Source organism: Phalaenopsis equestris, unplaced genomic scaffold (genome assembly GCF_001263595.1).
Source record: "Phalaenopsis equestris unplaced genomic scaffold, ASM126359v1 Scaffold000036, whole genome shotgun sequence".
Classification (NCBI taxonomy): domain Eukaryota; kingdom Viridiplantae; phylum Streptophyta; class Magnoliopsida; order Asparagales; family Orchidaceae; genus Phalaenopsis; species Phalaenopsis equestris.
The window spans coordinates 1095829-1113153 of record NW_018164478.1 but is presented as its reverse complement, the minus strand read 5'-3'; the positions used below and the strand labels follow the sequence as shown (position 1 = coordinate 1113153).

The window sequence follows — 17325 nt, the reverse complement described above, 5'->3', positions numbered from 1 at the left end:
CCCCGCACCCCTTGCATCGCTACAAATCCTCATTCCTCACTGTAGCCGCGTTGGACAGCCGTTGTTGCTGTTTTTTTTCCTGCGATTCTCCTCTTTCCAAACAACTCTCTTCCACTATCTTTGTTTTCCTTTTCTTGAATCAGCCACCTACCCTCCATCTTGCTGTTTACAGCCCTACAGCCTTCCAGCACCGTAGACCAGCTGTCCTTGCTGTTTTACTGCAGTTTTCCCAATTCCAGCCACTGTCGCGGCCACCCGCTTCGCTGCCCTCACTGTCACAGCTCTCCACCTTTGCTCCCACAGCCCAAAACGCTTTCCCTTCGCTGTTTTGTTGCTGCTCCAGCCGCCCACAAGCTCTACCACACATATACCTTCCAAAAACCTTGTTGAATCCACCAACCTCCAAAACTTCAACCTTCCCATTCCAGTCATCCTAGACCTCCACCACGCTTGGGATATACTTTTGTTGTGTTTGTTTGTGTCTATTGTTCTATTTCCCTTTTAGCATGTTGGTTGTAACTGCATATTAACTTTTCCAGTAATAATATTTATTCTCTTATAATTACTTGGTTCCCGATATCAATTCGAGACAGCCATAGGTGTCTCAGATTTTCCCTTTGAGGGTTGTATCTGAGGGATGAGTGGTGCTCCGACTGTACCTCAGCCCGAGGTGGTGACTATCCTCCGCTACCCTTTGTCGTCACCGCTGCCTTCCGTTTTGCAGCCGCCCAGAAACAGCCCTCTTGGTTGTTCTCCCTGTAGTTTCTCCTCCTCCTAGCAGTCAGTCTCCTGCCATCTTGGTTGCCACCCGACTGTAACATCCCAGCACCTTCATCCAACTTATCTCAGCCATCTGCCTTGCTGTCGCAGCCCCCATAAGACCCCCACCTTGTTGCCAGCTGTTGTTCCAGCCACCTAAATCGTAACCCTGCATCCTAGCTGTTGTTTCAGCACTTTCCCCGTGTTGTTATTGTTGTTCCAGTCACTCAAAACCATTCCCCGTGGATCCCCCCTGCTGTCCCAGCAATCAGAAGAAACTCCAAGCAGCCTAGTTGCTGTTCCCGCCGCCCCAAGACGCTGGTTCTTCGCTGTCCAATCCACCTACCCCCATGCCACCGCCTCTCCAAGACCCCTAATGGCCACTACCACCATCCAAGATCCACCCTAATTTGAGTGATTGTATCTAAGTATGTTGCTATTTCAGATTTCCAGATGTTGTGTTGTTGTATTTCACTTTCAAATGTGTTGGTAATAACAAGCTATTTGTTTCCAATAATAATATTTATTTTTCCAATTGTGATTTGGATTAACTCCAGTATCACTTGGAGTTCTCTATTTTTCACAGACCAAACACAACTTGTGATCCACAATATTCTCTAATGACCAATAACTTTTATCCCTACAACAAAATTCTCTCCATCAACGCCCACTAGCAATATTCTTTCTTGATTACTCCGATAATACTTTATTTAAATGAACTCACTCGTGCATTCTTCAATATGGACCTAATTGCTAACAATTTGTGTCTTACCGCACAACTCTTCATCTTTCATGTATTGATCATGCCTTCTTACGAGGCCTGGAATTTTCGAACAATAAAACTAATTCCTTGATTATCACTACAACTTATATTCAGTTAACACATGTTATGCCACCTTAAATGTAAGAAGTGTTAACCATATCCAAATTATTACATATGCTCAGTACATATAATAGAAATCAGCACGATTTTATATTACTTTGTTTCTTCATTATTGAGGTTATTATGTGTGTGTGTAGAGAGAGAGAGGTCTGTCCTAGGATGACAATTCAGTAAGCATAACCCCCTTTTAAAACGTTTGGTTAAAATATAAAAACAACATAAAAACTGCACAAACAATCAACACTGAAGTGGTGAGTATATACACGATGCAAGAACTTTTCAGCAGCCGAACGAAATAATCGACAAATTTCTCCTGGCACAAATGCCGGTCCTCGTTCATAAGCTCGTACACCACCTCCAGAGAAATAAGCAGCAATTTCCTAACAAACATGAGACAAATTGTCAAATAATGTATCGCCTAAAAAAGAATCAATACAGATATGAAGTAGGCCCCTCATGAAATGTTCAAAAAAGAAATGACATGGAAAAGCAACAAGCTTATTACTTCTGTTATTCTTGGAATTGCAGCTTGTTCTATATAAACTGAAACCTGGGCAAGCACCAGAACAAGACCTGTTTGCACTCTCTCTGCCTGTACTGAATCATTGCTCGAGCCCTTCGTGAACAAACTACCACTGCCACAAAGCAGCAGAAAATGTTGGTGAAGTTTGTGATAGAAGTCTTGGAATCCTTCTTGAACGCAGTCTCTAAGCAAGTCCCTCAACTTTACCAAGAGCTCAAAATTATCATCAAGAAGTTGACGAAATTCCTGAAATCATCAATTAGAGCTTTAAAATGATAAACTCTAAAGAAAAATGGGTGATGCAGAATGCTTACAAATCATATATATGGGTCTGAAAAGTAATTGCAGGAGCTGGGCCGCTTGTAGTCAGTAATGTGTCTTACATACAAGTTCTCAATAAGTTGAAATGGCGTTTGCATTAGAAAACAGTGAGTTTTTTTTTATAACTGTTTTTAGTTGGCATTAAAATTTACTCAAAGTGGAGAATGCAAAGTAACATTAACATTTAAACTAATCAGTATCTCGACCAAGAATTGGCTTCTATCAATTTCAGAGCATTTTATCAGGGTAAAGCTTAGAAAAATGTGAGATTGATGATAATGACCGACTCGTGTATAAGTTAGGGTCGTACCACTAGGAGGTCCATGCTACCCTGAAAAACTGCTTTCTTGATGTTTTCCAACGCAATCTGCAACGGAGATTCTTTGGATCCTTCCTTTAACCTAGGCTGAATTCTGATGAGGTCTACAATGACAGCAGAAAACCATGCATTATTATACTACCACAAATACCATACAGTTAATCAATAGATGGAAGATTTTAAAAACGATTCAACTAACCCAAGGGTTTACATAAGATTCAAGATCACATGTGAAGTATGTACATATATATAGTCATGGAGATTTCTAGGAAAAAAAAAAGAAATTGTTGAGGCAACTCAAAGAGAAATCAAACAAAATGTGAAGCTAAAAATGAAAATTACAAAAGCACCATTACATAATGACAAGGCGTACAAAATCAAACATAATGTTAATTTATCATGAAGATCCCATATCCAAGTACTCATATGGTGGAATTGTATTAGCACATTTATACAGAGTTATGTGCACCAAGCCTACCCGAGTCCATATGGTCGGCTTTCTATACCTCCTCCAGGTATGGATACGTTAGCACTTACATGTTGATAGGCACACACTTCACGTCTCCTACCCTAAGGATATTGAGGGTAAGAGTTTGAGATACAAGTACATAAAATAAGATAGACATTACCTACATAAAAAAAAATTTTCGCTTACAGAACATTTTGAAATAGGCTTTTATTGTAATTGTAATTGCAGGTGGAACAAAAATGTAGTATGGGAGATGCGACCACTGTGGTTAAAGTTTATAGGGTTGAGATTGATGACTAACTATAAAGCCAAGTTAGAGTTTAGCTTTGAGTCTCATTATATTGTATCGCATTGACTACACTAATAACTACTTTGGTTGAACAATACACAGGTGATATGGGAAACCTATAGCATATAAATCATACTTCAGGTAGTCAAAGCATGTACTTATGGAGTTGCTATTTGACAGACTCGTGATCCAAATATTTGTTTGTCATAATTGAGTGTCACCAAGCATATTGTGCAATAAGACAGTTCGAGACTATAAAACTATACTGATATGAAAATAGTGTATCCTATTTTTAAAGGAGAGAATGGCAGATGCAAGGCAAATGTGATTACGTTAAACACCATATCAACCATATCCAATAATTGGGAAATAGGCGTGCACTAGGGATTGAGGTTAATGAAAATCTAGGTGATGATGATAGGTAGCTTAGACAATACATGCACCAGAATAGATCTTAGACAACATTGTACTTACTAAAGACACCAAAAGAGCCCACACGGCTTATTACCCTAGGGAAGCTGGGGAGAGAATACTGATACGTTGACATAATCCTTGCAATTAAGTAATTAATTTTATGTAATCACGCGTCTCCATTTCGTATTTAAATTTTTTTTTATAGCAACACAAATATTTTTTTTGGATTCTAAGGAGCAGCAACCTTTGTTTTTTGGGTAGAGATGATGATAACCCATTTAGCGTACAATTAATAAGATGATGAGCTATGCAGTGATGTTCGTCAAACCATGCACATTGCAGATGATAGGTACAGAGATGACAATGAACACATTCCCTACAACATCATCCTTCCCCTCTAATGCTCAAGACCCAAAAAGTTACACTCATGTAGATTGAGGCCCATACTCTTTTTCGCCTATATCATTATCTCAAGCCACAACCGGTTCGCGTGGTGTACCATCCTTCGCATATTGGCCATCACCGGAATTTTTATGGCTTCGAGGTTCAGCAACATGCTCTACAAAGTTACATACTCCACCATGCTTATTCCCAGTTATACCGTTTGGGATGCCGCCTAAGCCAGTATCTTCAGTACCGCATTATCTTAAAAAAAACTAGATTGGAGCTCCATCGCAGCCCCAACCACCACATGTTATGATGTTTGTCCTACCATTAAGCCACAGAAGATGAGGGGAGGATGTTGACGATGAAATAAAGAGCATCATCTATGTGAATGTCTACTTTGAGGTTTTGAATATGTTTTATTATGTTTTCATACTAATGAAATCATTTACTGTATTCCAAAACAGTTTTTTTACTTCAATATGATTTTCTCTACATTTATTTTTAATTGAATAAAGTCTTGGTGGGTTTTTAAATATAGAAAATGTAAAACTTTAGTCGTCACTTAATTTAATCTCTAAAAAAAGTATATTTAAAAAAAATTTAGGTTAGGCAAAATAGTTAATAAAATTTAGTTTACATCAAATTATTTAAATACGAACAACTTAAGATTTTCAGCCAACTCAAATTGGAACAAAGCAAGCTTAATACTATTTAATTTTCCTTTTCAGAAAAAATTCTAAAATATATTTAATTTCCACTTTAAGTTTAATTTTTAAGAAAAATGAAACTAAAATTTGAAATATTTTTAATTACACGAAAGAAAATTTGAATTATTTTTTTAAATAACATAACCTCAAAATTTTATTGATCTTTAATTTTTATTTCTTAAAAAAAGTCAAAATAAAATATTTAAAAAAAATTTAGTTACAACTTGCATATTATATTGAAACACTTTTGATTGATATTTCAAAACAAAATAAAAATATAGTTTTATTTATAATTTAATTTAATTTTTTAAAAAATAAGAAAAGATATTCTAAATAAATAAACTTCCCCGTGTCCAAATTTATCTCCTCTTTCCAAAATATTTCATTCACCATTCACCCAGTTTTCACAATCCTGCTCAAACCACCTTTTACAAAAAAGAGACGAAATAATCTAAACTTAGGTTAACAAGGTTTTTGTAAATATTAAATAATGAAATGGTTCCTACGCAGCATGATTTCTGCCACGTAAGGCTAGAAATAGTGCCACATAGGCACGATTTTGTCCATTCTTAATTTTTTTAATTACATTTATTTAGATAAATTAATATTAAGATGAGTTTACTTCAAAATTTTTGCCTTATTGTTCACCTTAATTGAGCATTTTGTCTTTTTGGAAGCATTACTCTGAAGCTTATTTTATTCATCAAAGAGTGCAGAATGCGCCATAGGAAGCACAAACAATGAATAGAAAACCTTAACCTCAAAGAAAGAAAACTCTCCCATTGGTCATTAACCAAGCATCTACGGCTATCAAAAAAGCTCGTTGTTCGCGAACAGCTCGTGTTCGGCTCGTTTTTTAAGTAAACAAGCCGAACACGAACAAATTACGCTTAATATATAATAGAGCCAAACATAAACAAAATTTGGTTTGTTCGTGTATGTTCATTTTGGCTCAAAATAATTAAATTATATATATATATATATATATATATATGATGAGTATTATTTTTAAAAATATTTAATTAACTACAAGGCTACAAAGTTTTATACTTAATTAAAATTATTAATTAAAAATAGAATAAATATATATTAAATTTTATTTAAATGAATATTTTAATAAAAAGAATAAGATTTAAAACTCGCCCATACTCTTAACATATAATAGTTGTATAATCGAACACGAACTCACGAGTCGATTTCGAACACGAGCTATTTCGAACGAGCCGAACACGAGCCAAGCCTGAGCTCGCTCAAGCTCGGCTCATTTACAGCCCTACAAGCATCTTGTTCGAGCCCACCTATATCCAGTTCACACTGTTATATACCAAGTAGAACCCAATTGACAAATTAAGGGAATACAATAAATACATCCAATACATTTTGGACTTCTTTTACTTCAATATATCTCTAGATTTGGCTAGGACAAGTGGCTGAAACAGCTGTAAAACCAAACCAACCACTAAAACAGTTATGTCCAGTTGAGGGACTGTTTAACTGGAATATCGCTAGTCCATGCCTTGATGCGGAAACTAGTAGGTAAAACAGTAGAAACGCAAAAACACACTCTTATTAATAGGAGAATATGTTTACAATACAACACAATAGAAAATAACAACACCGACAAACACGACACAAACAACACCTTTAAGGTGTTTTCCAAGGGTGGTGAAGGCGGCTAGGTGGTTCAGGATGGTAGACAAGGGTGCTAGGAGCAAGGGGGTGCTGATGGGCAGCGAGGCGAAGCTGCAGAATTGTGAAGCCGGCAAGTATGGAGGATCATAGGAGACTGGCGGCATGCAGATTAGTGTTTAGAAGGTGTTGGACAGTAAGAAGGCTATAAGGGAAGGGAATGCACTACAGGTGCGGCGATGGGGCTGAAAGGGTGGAACAACAAAAGGGGACTACTGTAGGAGGATTGACGCGGTGCAGATGGTGGTCGGAGAGGCTGGACAGCAAGGTAACTGCAGAAGATGGGGCAGCAGAGGCTGGGGAAGGGGATTAGGAGTGACCGGCGGCTATGGGGGAGGAGGAGGGTTGGATAGCCAAAAGAGAGGAAGATAAACACCACAATGGAGTAAGATACAGTTAGAGCACCACCAGCTCCTCAAATACAGCCCACAAAGAGGAAAAGAACTCCACACCGGAATCTGAAATCAACACACAACAAAATCTGCCCTAATTTTCTAAAAAAACAATATATAGACTCCAATTGGGGGAAAAATGAAAGAAATAGGAAAGGAAACTCTCACAAAAAGGGAAGGGTGGAAATACTCCAGAAAATAGCCATTGGAGGCTTTCAAACAGGGGAAGAGCAAAAGAGGAAGGGATGTAGTCCCACCTTCTCCACGGTATTCTCGATCCTTCTGCTCTGCTCCTTTGCAATCGAGTATCTGGATCGGTTCCCTGGACCGTTCGAGTAATTGGCCAGTTGATTCAGCCGACTGGCATATTAGCGCCTCGTAATATGGGCTCTATTAATGTCTGATATTTCTTTTACATTTAGCATATATTTTTGAATAAAATTGCACTTTAAATAAGAGTATTTTTATGTTTTTCTTACAGGTATAAAAGATAAAGAGATGTGGAGCAAATTGGAACAAAAATGAGACGATTGGAGCAATGGAGGAAATAGCAAACTAGCGCCTAAGCACCAGCTTCAGGCACCTAGGCGCCAGTACATGGCGCTATGGCGACGCAGATGGGCGCCTAGACATCCGACATGTTTCCGCAAACACAGAGGACGGCGCCTAGGCGTCGCAGACTAGCGCTTAGACTCCAGTGATTTCCCAGGCTTACCCGACAAACCAGGGAGTTATTTGACGAATCTAGATGATTGGTTATGCACTTTTTGACATTTCTAAGTCCAGAAATCCTCCAAGGACGCCAAGAAGTCATAGATAAGAGTAGGGATTGTAGATTTTTGCCTTTAATTGAGAGAATGGAGAGGGATTTTGAGTGCATTCTGTAAGGGATTTGTATCAACATTGCAAGGAGTAGCAGAAGGCTTTGTTGGAAGGATTTGCATCTCATTGTCAAAGGGAAAAAGCTAAGAATTGTGTTCTTTATTTGTTTATCTATGTTGTAAACGCATATTTGGTGGATTTGTCTTAATATTGTAAAGATTTTTGTTGTGTTAAACATGTTTCGTGAGTGGGATTCCTTTACCCTTATCTTGTGATGAATAATTTGAATGTGTATGATGCTAGAATGCTTATAGAATCGATCTTTATATCTTAAGGTGATGGTTTTTACCTCATGCTTAATTTACTTATCAATCTTATCAGTTATTTGTTAAAATTTGTTGTGAACCCATAAGATCCGTGAGTGTTATAGCTTCATTCAACTAGTTAAAACCATATTGCACTAGTGGGTGAAGGAAAAGTAGTTTATAGAGAAGTACAAATTGATAGGGAAATAAGCTTTAAAGGGTGTAAATTGGGAACTCTAGGGTGACAGACTAGAATTCTAACCAATTTGATCAAGTGTTTAATGAATTAAAACTAGACTAGCCGAATTGAGGGTATAAATTGGAAACTCTAGAGTGACAGATTAAAATCGTAGCCAATGTAATCTAGGGTTTAAGGATTTAACACTAGGTTAACCAAACTTCTTTATGCACTCGACAGAGGGCAAAGAAAAGAAAAGCTTATATTTGTCACTAGCTATATTAGCAATCCATAGTATTCGATCCTACAATTTACTTATACAATCACAAAAGAAAGATAGTTTTTATATCTTGATATTCACCAACCCAATTGATCAAGATAGGCTTAACTTAGTCATAGAATTTTAACTTAGGAGTAGTTGTTAGGAAATCCAAACTTAGTAGATTAAAACTTCTTTTATTGGACTAGTTACCCCGTTCTCTATGGGATCGACATTTCAAACTCAATAGAGCTCTATAATATTGAAACGATATGTATACTTGCGTGACTGTGAGTAATAATATCTAATTTTAAAAATTCAACCTATTTGCTAGGGAGCAGATCAAGTTTCTAGTGCCTCTACCTGAACTTATAGAAAAAGTGCTAATCCCTGGAGTGGATCAACAGCCTGCCACAGGGGAGTCTTTTGACGCTCGCGTCAGTCTCTCGGGGTTAGGTGAGTTTCAACCTTATTTGTCGAAGCTTATTGTTCTTTTCTTCAATCCTGGTGACACCCGAATCCTTATGTATGATGTTAAGTCCCCTGATAGGTCGATTATGTCGGCGTTGTCATTCTACAACACATTCTAGTAATATAACTCTCGAGCCCGTAAGTTTGGAGCCTTCCACTTTTTGTACCAAGCGTACCGTATCTGATGAACATGCGGATGAGGAGAAATCAATTCTGGGATGATATTTGTAGGAGGTTGTGCCCCTCCCATTAGCAACCCTTCAAAAGAGACATCTTCCTCAGTGACAGGACCACGACCCCATTGAAGCATTTTCTTCCCATCAAGCTCCTCGGGCCCATTACCAAGCTAGGTTCATCTCTCCTGACTGGATATCTGGTGAAGGGTACCATGTGGAACAGGGAATAACATCTGAATAACTCCACGTGATATTTCCAACATGGCACAAAATGACTCTCATGTTGGACCTCCCCTCGTAGGGATAACTCAGAAAGAGGTTTATCCATCTAAAAAAGTGGTATTTCCCCTATATGTGGTGATCCTGTATCTAATATCGGCTTCTCAAACTCATGATCCTTTTGAACCGCCAAGTTAAGTCCTATTGTTGTTCCTCTCAACGCTTGTGAAACGGTATCTCAAGGTAGCACTGTTTCATACTATGCTTGAACTCTTATTACATCAAAGTCACTACCTTCTAGAACGTCTAATGTTACTTAAGTCGAAATCTCTATTTCGGTGTCAATTAGAATGGGTGGCATCTTTTCCTTGCAAGCTGCAAGTGGAGAATCCGTCCGGAGATCTTCATTTTCACCCGTATCGATATTGTCATTGCCCAATTTTTCAACAACACCCTGCTTAGTAAAAGAGATCTCTCCCTTAGGGGTGCATTCTGATTTCAAATGTCCAAATTCGTGGCACTTGCCACATTTTCTAGTTGTGATAGACTTGCAGATTGATTTCGTTGGATAATAGCAAAGGGGTTGCTTGGTGATGCAGTAACTCGACTTCGGAAGCTAGAGTTTGCAACTTTTGGCGGTCATAAGTTGGTAGGAACCGAATCTATGTTACACGCTTTATGTGTTTGCCGCTTTATCTTCATATCTTCTCGTTCCCCCCTTCAACCTTTCGGATCACGGTCGAGTGTAGCCTCCCACTAGATTTCACCTTCCATGTTTGTAATTCACCGCCGAAGTCGGCAGATCTTTAGACGTATCTTCTACTGGGTAGGCTCAGGTATGTAACTTCTTGTGGCATCGGTAGAGTTTATGGTTGGGAAGTGAAAGATGGTGCATAAGACTAATTGAAGGTATAGAAAATTTGATTTGGGATTCCTGATTTTAAAAATCAGCAAAGAAAATTTATGGCTTGGTTTTGGAATGGGTGATTCAGGGTAGGAAAAAAAAATTTTGGTTGGTAGGGTTACTTTTGCTCTGATACCAAGTAATACTGGAACTAGTAGGAAAAGCGATAGAAACACAAAAACAGCTCTTATTAATACGAAAATAGGTTTACAATACAATACAACAGAAAATAATAACATTGACATACACGACACAAGCAACACCTAAGGTGTATTCCAAGGGCGGTAGAGGTCAGCTACATGGTTCAGGATGGTTGGTAAGGGTGCTGGCAGCAAGGGAGTGTTGATAGCAGTGAGGGGAATGTGCAGGATTGTACAGAAAGCAAGTATGGATGGTCGTACGAGACTAGTGGCAGGCGGATTGGTGGCTAGAAGGTGTTGGACAGCAAGGAGGCTATATGGGAATGCAGTACAGGTGCGAGGATAGTGTTGGAATGGTGAAACAACAAGGGAGAACTGTTGTAGGAAGATCGGCGGGGTACAGATGGTGGCCAGAGAGGCTGGACAGCAAGGTAACTGCAGAAGATGGGGCAGCAGGGCAGAGGCTGGTGAGGGGGATTAAGAGTGACGAACGGCTATGGGGAAGGATGAATAGAGCTGGAAAGCCAAAAGAGAAAAAGATACACACTACCTTAGAGTAGGATACAGTCGGAGCACCACCACCGCCTCAAATATAGCCCACAAAGAGAAAAGGACTCCATACCGGAATCTGAAATTAACATATGGCAAAAACTGCCCTAATTCTCTGAAACAACAATAATATATAGACTCCAATTGGGGGAAAAATGAAAAAAATAGGAAAAGAAACTCCCACACAAGAGGAGGGTTGGGAATACTCCAAAAAATAGCCATTAAAGGCTTTCCAAAAGGGGATGAGCACAAGGGGAAGAGAGGTACTCTCGCCTTCTCCACAGTATTCCTGATCCTTCTGCCCTGCTCCTTTGCGATCACATTTATGGACGGTCCCCTGGACCATTGGGTAATTGGCAAGTCAGTTCAGTCGGGTGGCATATTAGCATCCCGTAATAGGGGCATTGTTAGCGCCCCGCTACAGGGGCACCTTTTGGCACTCCGCGTCATGACTATTATGAAAACTCCATTGCCTTCCCCACAACCAAGTGCCATATCAAAGCCAGCATAACTCAGCTTCAAGATGCATTAGCATTACTTAAACAAGCCTTTTTGCACAAATTCAAACTAAATTAGCATTAGTTCAAGCATTGTCTTTTTTCTTTCTACATTAAGGGGTTGTTTAGACAGCAACAAAACGAGCATATTGAATTTCTTTTGCAGGGGTTTTGAAATTCCTGGTGTTTGATCAAAAGGAAAACAAATGCAGTATAAAATTTCAAGTTTAGAATTTCTCATTTCGTTTAATTACAATATATTTAGAATTCGTTGGATTTGGGTGATTCCAAATACATCGTTTTGTGTAAAGTGTTGCGCCAGACGCCAACCACCACAGGCCCCCACCGCAACTTGTCTGGTGCCACCACCTCCACCACGCCTGTTGGAAGCCACTACCAACTGTCGTAGCCCGCCAACTCCACCACACTTGTAGAAAGCCACTACCATCTGTCATAGCCCACTACCTGCCACCACCGCAGCTCGATAGTATCAACCTTTGTCAGCCAATCTACGCCAACCCCTCAAGCTTCTTGTAACAAACTATCACTGCAAAGTGATTGCTATCGATCACCATTAACAGATCGCCACTCGAAGGTTTTACATGGTATTCTATTTTCAACATACTCACCCAAATTTCCAGGACGGGAGTTTCATCTCTCATGTCCATCCCACGTAAGCTAGGAGCTCCAGCATCACTCTCTACAGGTAGGAGGGGATTCATTTTCTTCTCGGAAAGTTTCTGCATTCTCATAGTACGAAGACAAGTCGGCAACGTTACAAATAGCATAAATATTATAGTCACTCGACAAATTGTCTGAAATGCATTATCAATAATTTTCTTAACAATCATAAATGGGTGATCAGCTCTAAACTTGAGCTTTCAAATGAAGTTGCTAAAATTCGCTCCTTGTTCAGTCTTATCCACACCAAGTCACAATCCTTTTAAACTTGAATTTTCCTGAACTTATTTGTCTGCTTCTGATATTTAGCATGTTGCTTAGCAATCTCCCCTTCTATCTATTCATGCATTGCCTGAATCTCTTTCACCCTGGTCTTTACATCAGCATTACGCTCAATAACATAAAGCATCGTACCATCTTCAATGGAGAGAAATTTGCTCGTATAGAATCTCCAATGACTTGTGAACTGTGGACTAACTAAATAACAAGTTGTATGCAACCTAAACTAAGGAAGTACCAAATCTCCCTGTCTGATATTCTTTCACAAAAAACACCATAGGAGATTTTCCAAATTTTTATTCACCTATGGGTGTGCTGTTGAATTGAATTAAAGTTTTGTACCTAACAATCGTATTGTAAAGGATGGCATAATAGGGTGTAACAAGCATCCATAAGTACCAAGTCAAATCACACAAGCTCTTGAAACTTGTCTCCAACAGAGAACTCCAAGAAAGCATCTCCTTTCAACTGTGATCATATTCTCTTTCTTCAACCAAGATAGATAATATGATTGGGTGTGCTTCAATGTGACAAGCCTCAACTTGCTTACCATTTAGGTAAGACGCCATGTTCTCACAACTGTATCCATCTATGACAAGACTGCACACATATTCCTTCATGGTGAAATAGGTATGAAAAATATTACAATGGATGTAATGGTTCTCTACATGGGGGAGAAGAAATGGGGAAATCAAAGAAAAAAAAAGAAGAGGGGTAGAACAGACGGAAGAGAAAAGAAAGAAGCGAAGAAGGCAAAATGAAGGGTCGAGCAGCCGAACAAAGAAAGAGGAAAGAAGGGGTCAGGTAAATGAATGAAACGGGGGAAAAGAAACGTTAAGGTCAGGAAGCCAAAAAGTTCTCCTATAAATTTGTCATATGAGGGAGGCAAGACTTACTTAGAGTTGAACGGTGGCGTCTCTGTCGAGCCAAGTAAGAGGCAGCGTTGGTACTACACAGAGGAAGAGGAAGAAGGAGGAAGCAGACTCGAGCGAGAGAGTCGAAGCCGCGTGCGGGTTCAATCGAAGAAGAAGGCTCTAACCCTAGCTGCTCGCGTGTGGAGGAAGAAAAAGTTGTTGCATGTAGAGGAAGGAGGCCTTGACATGCCGATCGCTGAGAAGAAAGAAGAGTAGTGTGAAGCCTTCCTCGATTGACCGTAATGTTAGAAAAGAAGAGTGGTTGCAGGATTCTTCTGCGTTCGTAGAGGAGGCGTGCGAGGGGAAGGAAGGTTCGAATAAGGTAAGGTTTTAATAAATTGATAATTAATAGAAATAATAACAATAATAATAATAACAACAACAATAAGATTTATATAGATTATATATTTATTGAATAAAAATTAAGTGTGATTACATAAAGGAAAAAAATTTAATTTAAATAATTAAAAGTTAAAGGTTTATTTATTTTAGAAACGTTAAAGTCAAGACAGATAGAAAATTGATCGGCATCGAGATGAATACTCATGTTCTTCTACTATAGTGATATTTTGTTTCTTCTAAACTGAATGCATTAATTAATACTTTCATTAGTTATCTGATAAATGACTGCAAACACATGATTTTGAATTCTAGTGAAATTTTGTTTATATTGAAGGAATGGTATGTGTGCGCATCCTTATTGAATGATTTGACTACAATACAAAAGAGAAATGAATATTTTTTAAAAAAGTGATAAACTTATTTGATGTTTGTTTGTGCATTATTGGCTATGATGGAGTCACTCATTGAGGGTACTAGTGTGAGAACACTAAAATACCCGTGCGCATGTATGGAAAATGATATTGATATTAATATGTTTAAATTGACACAATTTTAAGACGGTGCTCCTGCAACGGTTGTACAGATACGAAACGACATTGATATGTTATTGATATAGTACTATTCATTGAGTAACATGTTAAATGTTAATATTGATTTATTAAGAAGCTTAACTAGAATGCACATATGATTTTTTTTCCTCTTGCATTGCTGTAGTTTAAGATTATGAGCATTCACTGGCTCGTTTGGCTCATAGTTGTTTTAACTAACTTTTCAAGTTTAATTAAATTATTAAAAGATGAGTGATAGACGAAAAAACGTTTATAGAATACGAGGATAAACATCAATGTGGCAATTTTAATTGTACCGATTTAATTTTATTTATAAAAGCTCTTTCATCTGTTAAATTGTAGACCAATAAAGAAAATTTAATTCACACTGTCCGACCGTCTTTACTCGTCTAGGTTAATTCCAAGCATCAAATCGGGTCATGACAACAGAATCATTGTTGCTCTCTCGTAGACTCAGTCTAAAGGATCCGTCAAATAACTACCATCTCTCCCCCGTCGACAAAAAGTGGTACTCTTCCATTGCATCATATACCTTCTCCAATGTCCCTTGTGCCACTTTCCAGTTTCTTCCACTATTTTTTTTATTTAGGGTAAGACATCACCCACCGATTTGGTCAATCATACACAATGGGTCCAAAACTATGCACTTGAAACTATTTTTGGTTATGAAAAACTTCAGAGTATTGGTGACCTCCACCATTTCGCTACCCTGGGTTGATTTTCCCTCGTGAGGGGCTTGTTTGGTTGCTCTAATGGGCAAGCTCTTGTTGTATGAACATGAAGTTGAGACATGTAAGGTGTGTGGGTCCACTGGTGACGACATTGTTTATCCACCTTCTAAAGCTTGGGTCTATGCATCAAGAAGGGATTAATAAAGCCTCAACTGCACCACAATATAGTGACTTCAACCCTTGAAGTTACCTCACCAATATCTAATCTAGTTCTACAAACTCACATTTCAACATGAGTTGATTAAAGTTGATTGTGTACTCCAAAGAAAAATCTTTTTGCTAGTTATTGAGTATTACAAACATATATTGCAGATAATGTAGAGAAATATATTTGTGAAACACCTCCATTTTTACCATAGATCAAGTGATTATCTTAGTCTTTGCTTGTCACTATCAAAGATTCTTCAGGTTCTCCAACCATAGGGCAGCGTTCTTCATGAGTTTGATGACTACCAATTTGACTCACTAGCCTTGAAAAGCATCTTCATACTCAAAAATTTGCTCCATAGTTTGTAGCCTCTCAATAAGTTCATCCAAATCCAAACATCTATCAAAATAAAATAAGTTGATTTTCACTCAAAATACATAGTCACACCTCTGATATTAAATATCAAATTGTTGGGGTATTAGCTATTTATCACCGAAAACTTCTTGATGGAAGCGAGTAACCCCCTCATCTAAATCCAACATCACCATTATGACTACAGGTGACCTCTCTAGGTTGTCTCCTCTCAAAGGATACAAGCTTTTACTATAAATGGAGGATCTCCCTCTGCATGTCTTCCATTGTAAAGCACATTAAAACAACTTTACATTTTTCTCCTCGGCAACTTGTCTATTTCACCAAATTAGAGTTTTTGCGGGCAAAAAGGGGGTGATTTATGGTTAAGGATTAGAGTTAGGCATGGAAAATAAGAATAAGTGAATTGCGTTATGCTGATTTTTAGGTTTAAGAGTGGGGAAAAAATAACTCCCTAAAGGTTTAGGGTTAATCTAACTCTAACAGCAAATGACACTAATTGATTGTTCCTATAAAGATAAAGGAATGTGTTAGAATATTAGTAGGATGGATAATGGCTCAGGCGCACACAACTTAGCAGCGAGAACAGTAGATAGTAGCAAGGCGAGCGGAGTAAAAAGTCTTCAAACGTCCAAGAGAGATCGGCACTTCAATCTAATCAATATATGAACACACCGCCTGCGAAAGATCTAAAGATGCAATGCTCTGGAAAAAAATAGAGAGAAAGTAATCTCTATTACGGAAATAAAAATTCAAAAGACTTTAAAATTAGATTTTAAATAATATATTTATACTAAGACAGAAATAAAACATAATTATAACTCAACATAGAGAATAAAGGAAAATAGGGACCCCACAAAGCCCGTAATAGTCAAAGAGTGGGAAATCTCCAATTCCTACACAAGACTTGGTGACACCGTTATAGTACTGCTAGGAGTTTAGAAAGTGAATCAAGTGGGGAGGTAATTCAAGACTAGCAAGAGAATGATAATATGTGAGGTCCGACAATATTTTGAGTAAATAGGCTGAATGTTTTTTCCTTTGCTTTCATTCCAATAAATAGTAGTTTGTACAATCTATTTTAGGTACATAATATTCAGTATAATCTAATTTAAGTAACTTAATTAATACATATTCATAATCTAAATATTCAGCTAAAAAGGAGAGAATCCGTGCAAATATAATATTTCCTTCTTTGCATTATTGCGAAGAAGGAAACTCTTTATTATGATTTCTTTTATTCCTGATTGATATCCCCCTTCAAATTGATGCTGGCTGATCAAGAAGCATCAATTTGCTGACAAGAAACTGATGACGTTGTCGAGATAGAGCTTTAGTAAATATATCAGCCGTTTGAAGATCAGTAATGATATGAGGAAGAGATATAACACCATCTTCATAGGCTTCTCGAATGGAATGACAGTCCACTTCAATGTGTTTCGTACGTTCATGAAAAACGGGATTTGCAGCAATCTGGATAGCACTAGTATTATCTGCATGAAGAGAAGTAGACTCAAGCTGAGGAAAACCAAGCTCAGCCAACATGTCACAAAGCCAACTGATTTCAGAACAAGCAGAGGACATAGCACGCTATTCTGATTCAGTAGATGACTTAGA

The 17325-nt window shown here is 38.1% G+C and overlaps 1 protein-coding gene across 1 annotated transcript in view; it reads right to left on the bottom strand.

Annotated features, from left to right (window-relative positions):
• LOC110018773 (vacuolar protein sorting-associated protein 51 homolog) overlaps positions 1-17325 on the bottom strand; it is a 129371-nt gene that overhangs the window by 9436 nt on the left and 102610 nt on the right. Inside the window, exons 13-15 of the mRNA XM_020716204.1 lie at positions 2797-2909; positions 2148-2411; positions 1906-2022 (exon numbers count right to left, since the gene is read on the bottom strand). Of these exons, the coding sequence (XP_020571863.1) occupies positions 1906-2022; positions 2148-2411; positions 2797-2909 (494 nt within the window). The remainder of the gene's footprint in view (positions 1-1905; positions 2023-2147; positions 2412-2796; positions 2910-17325) is intronic.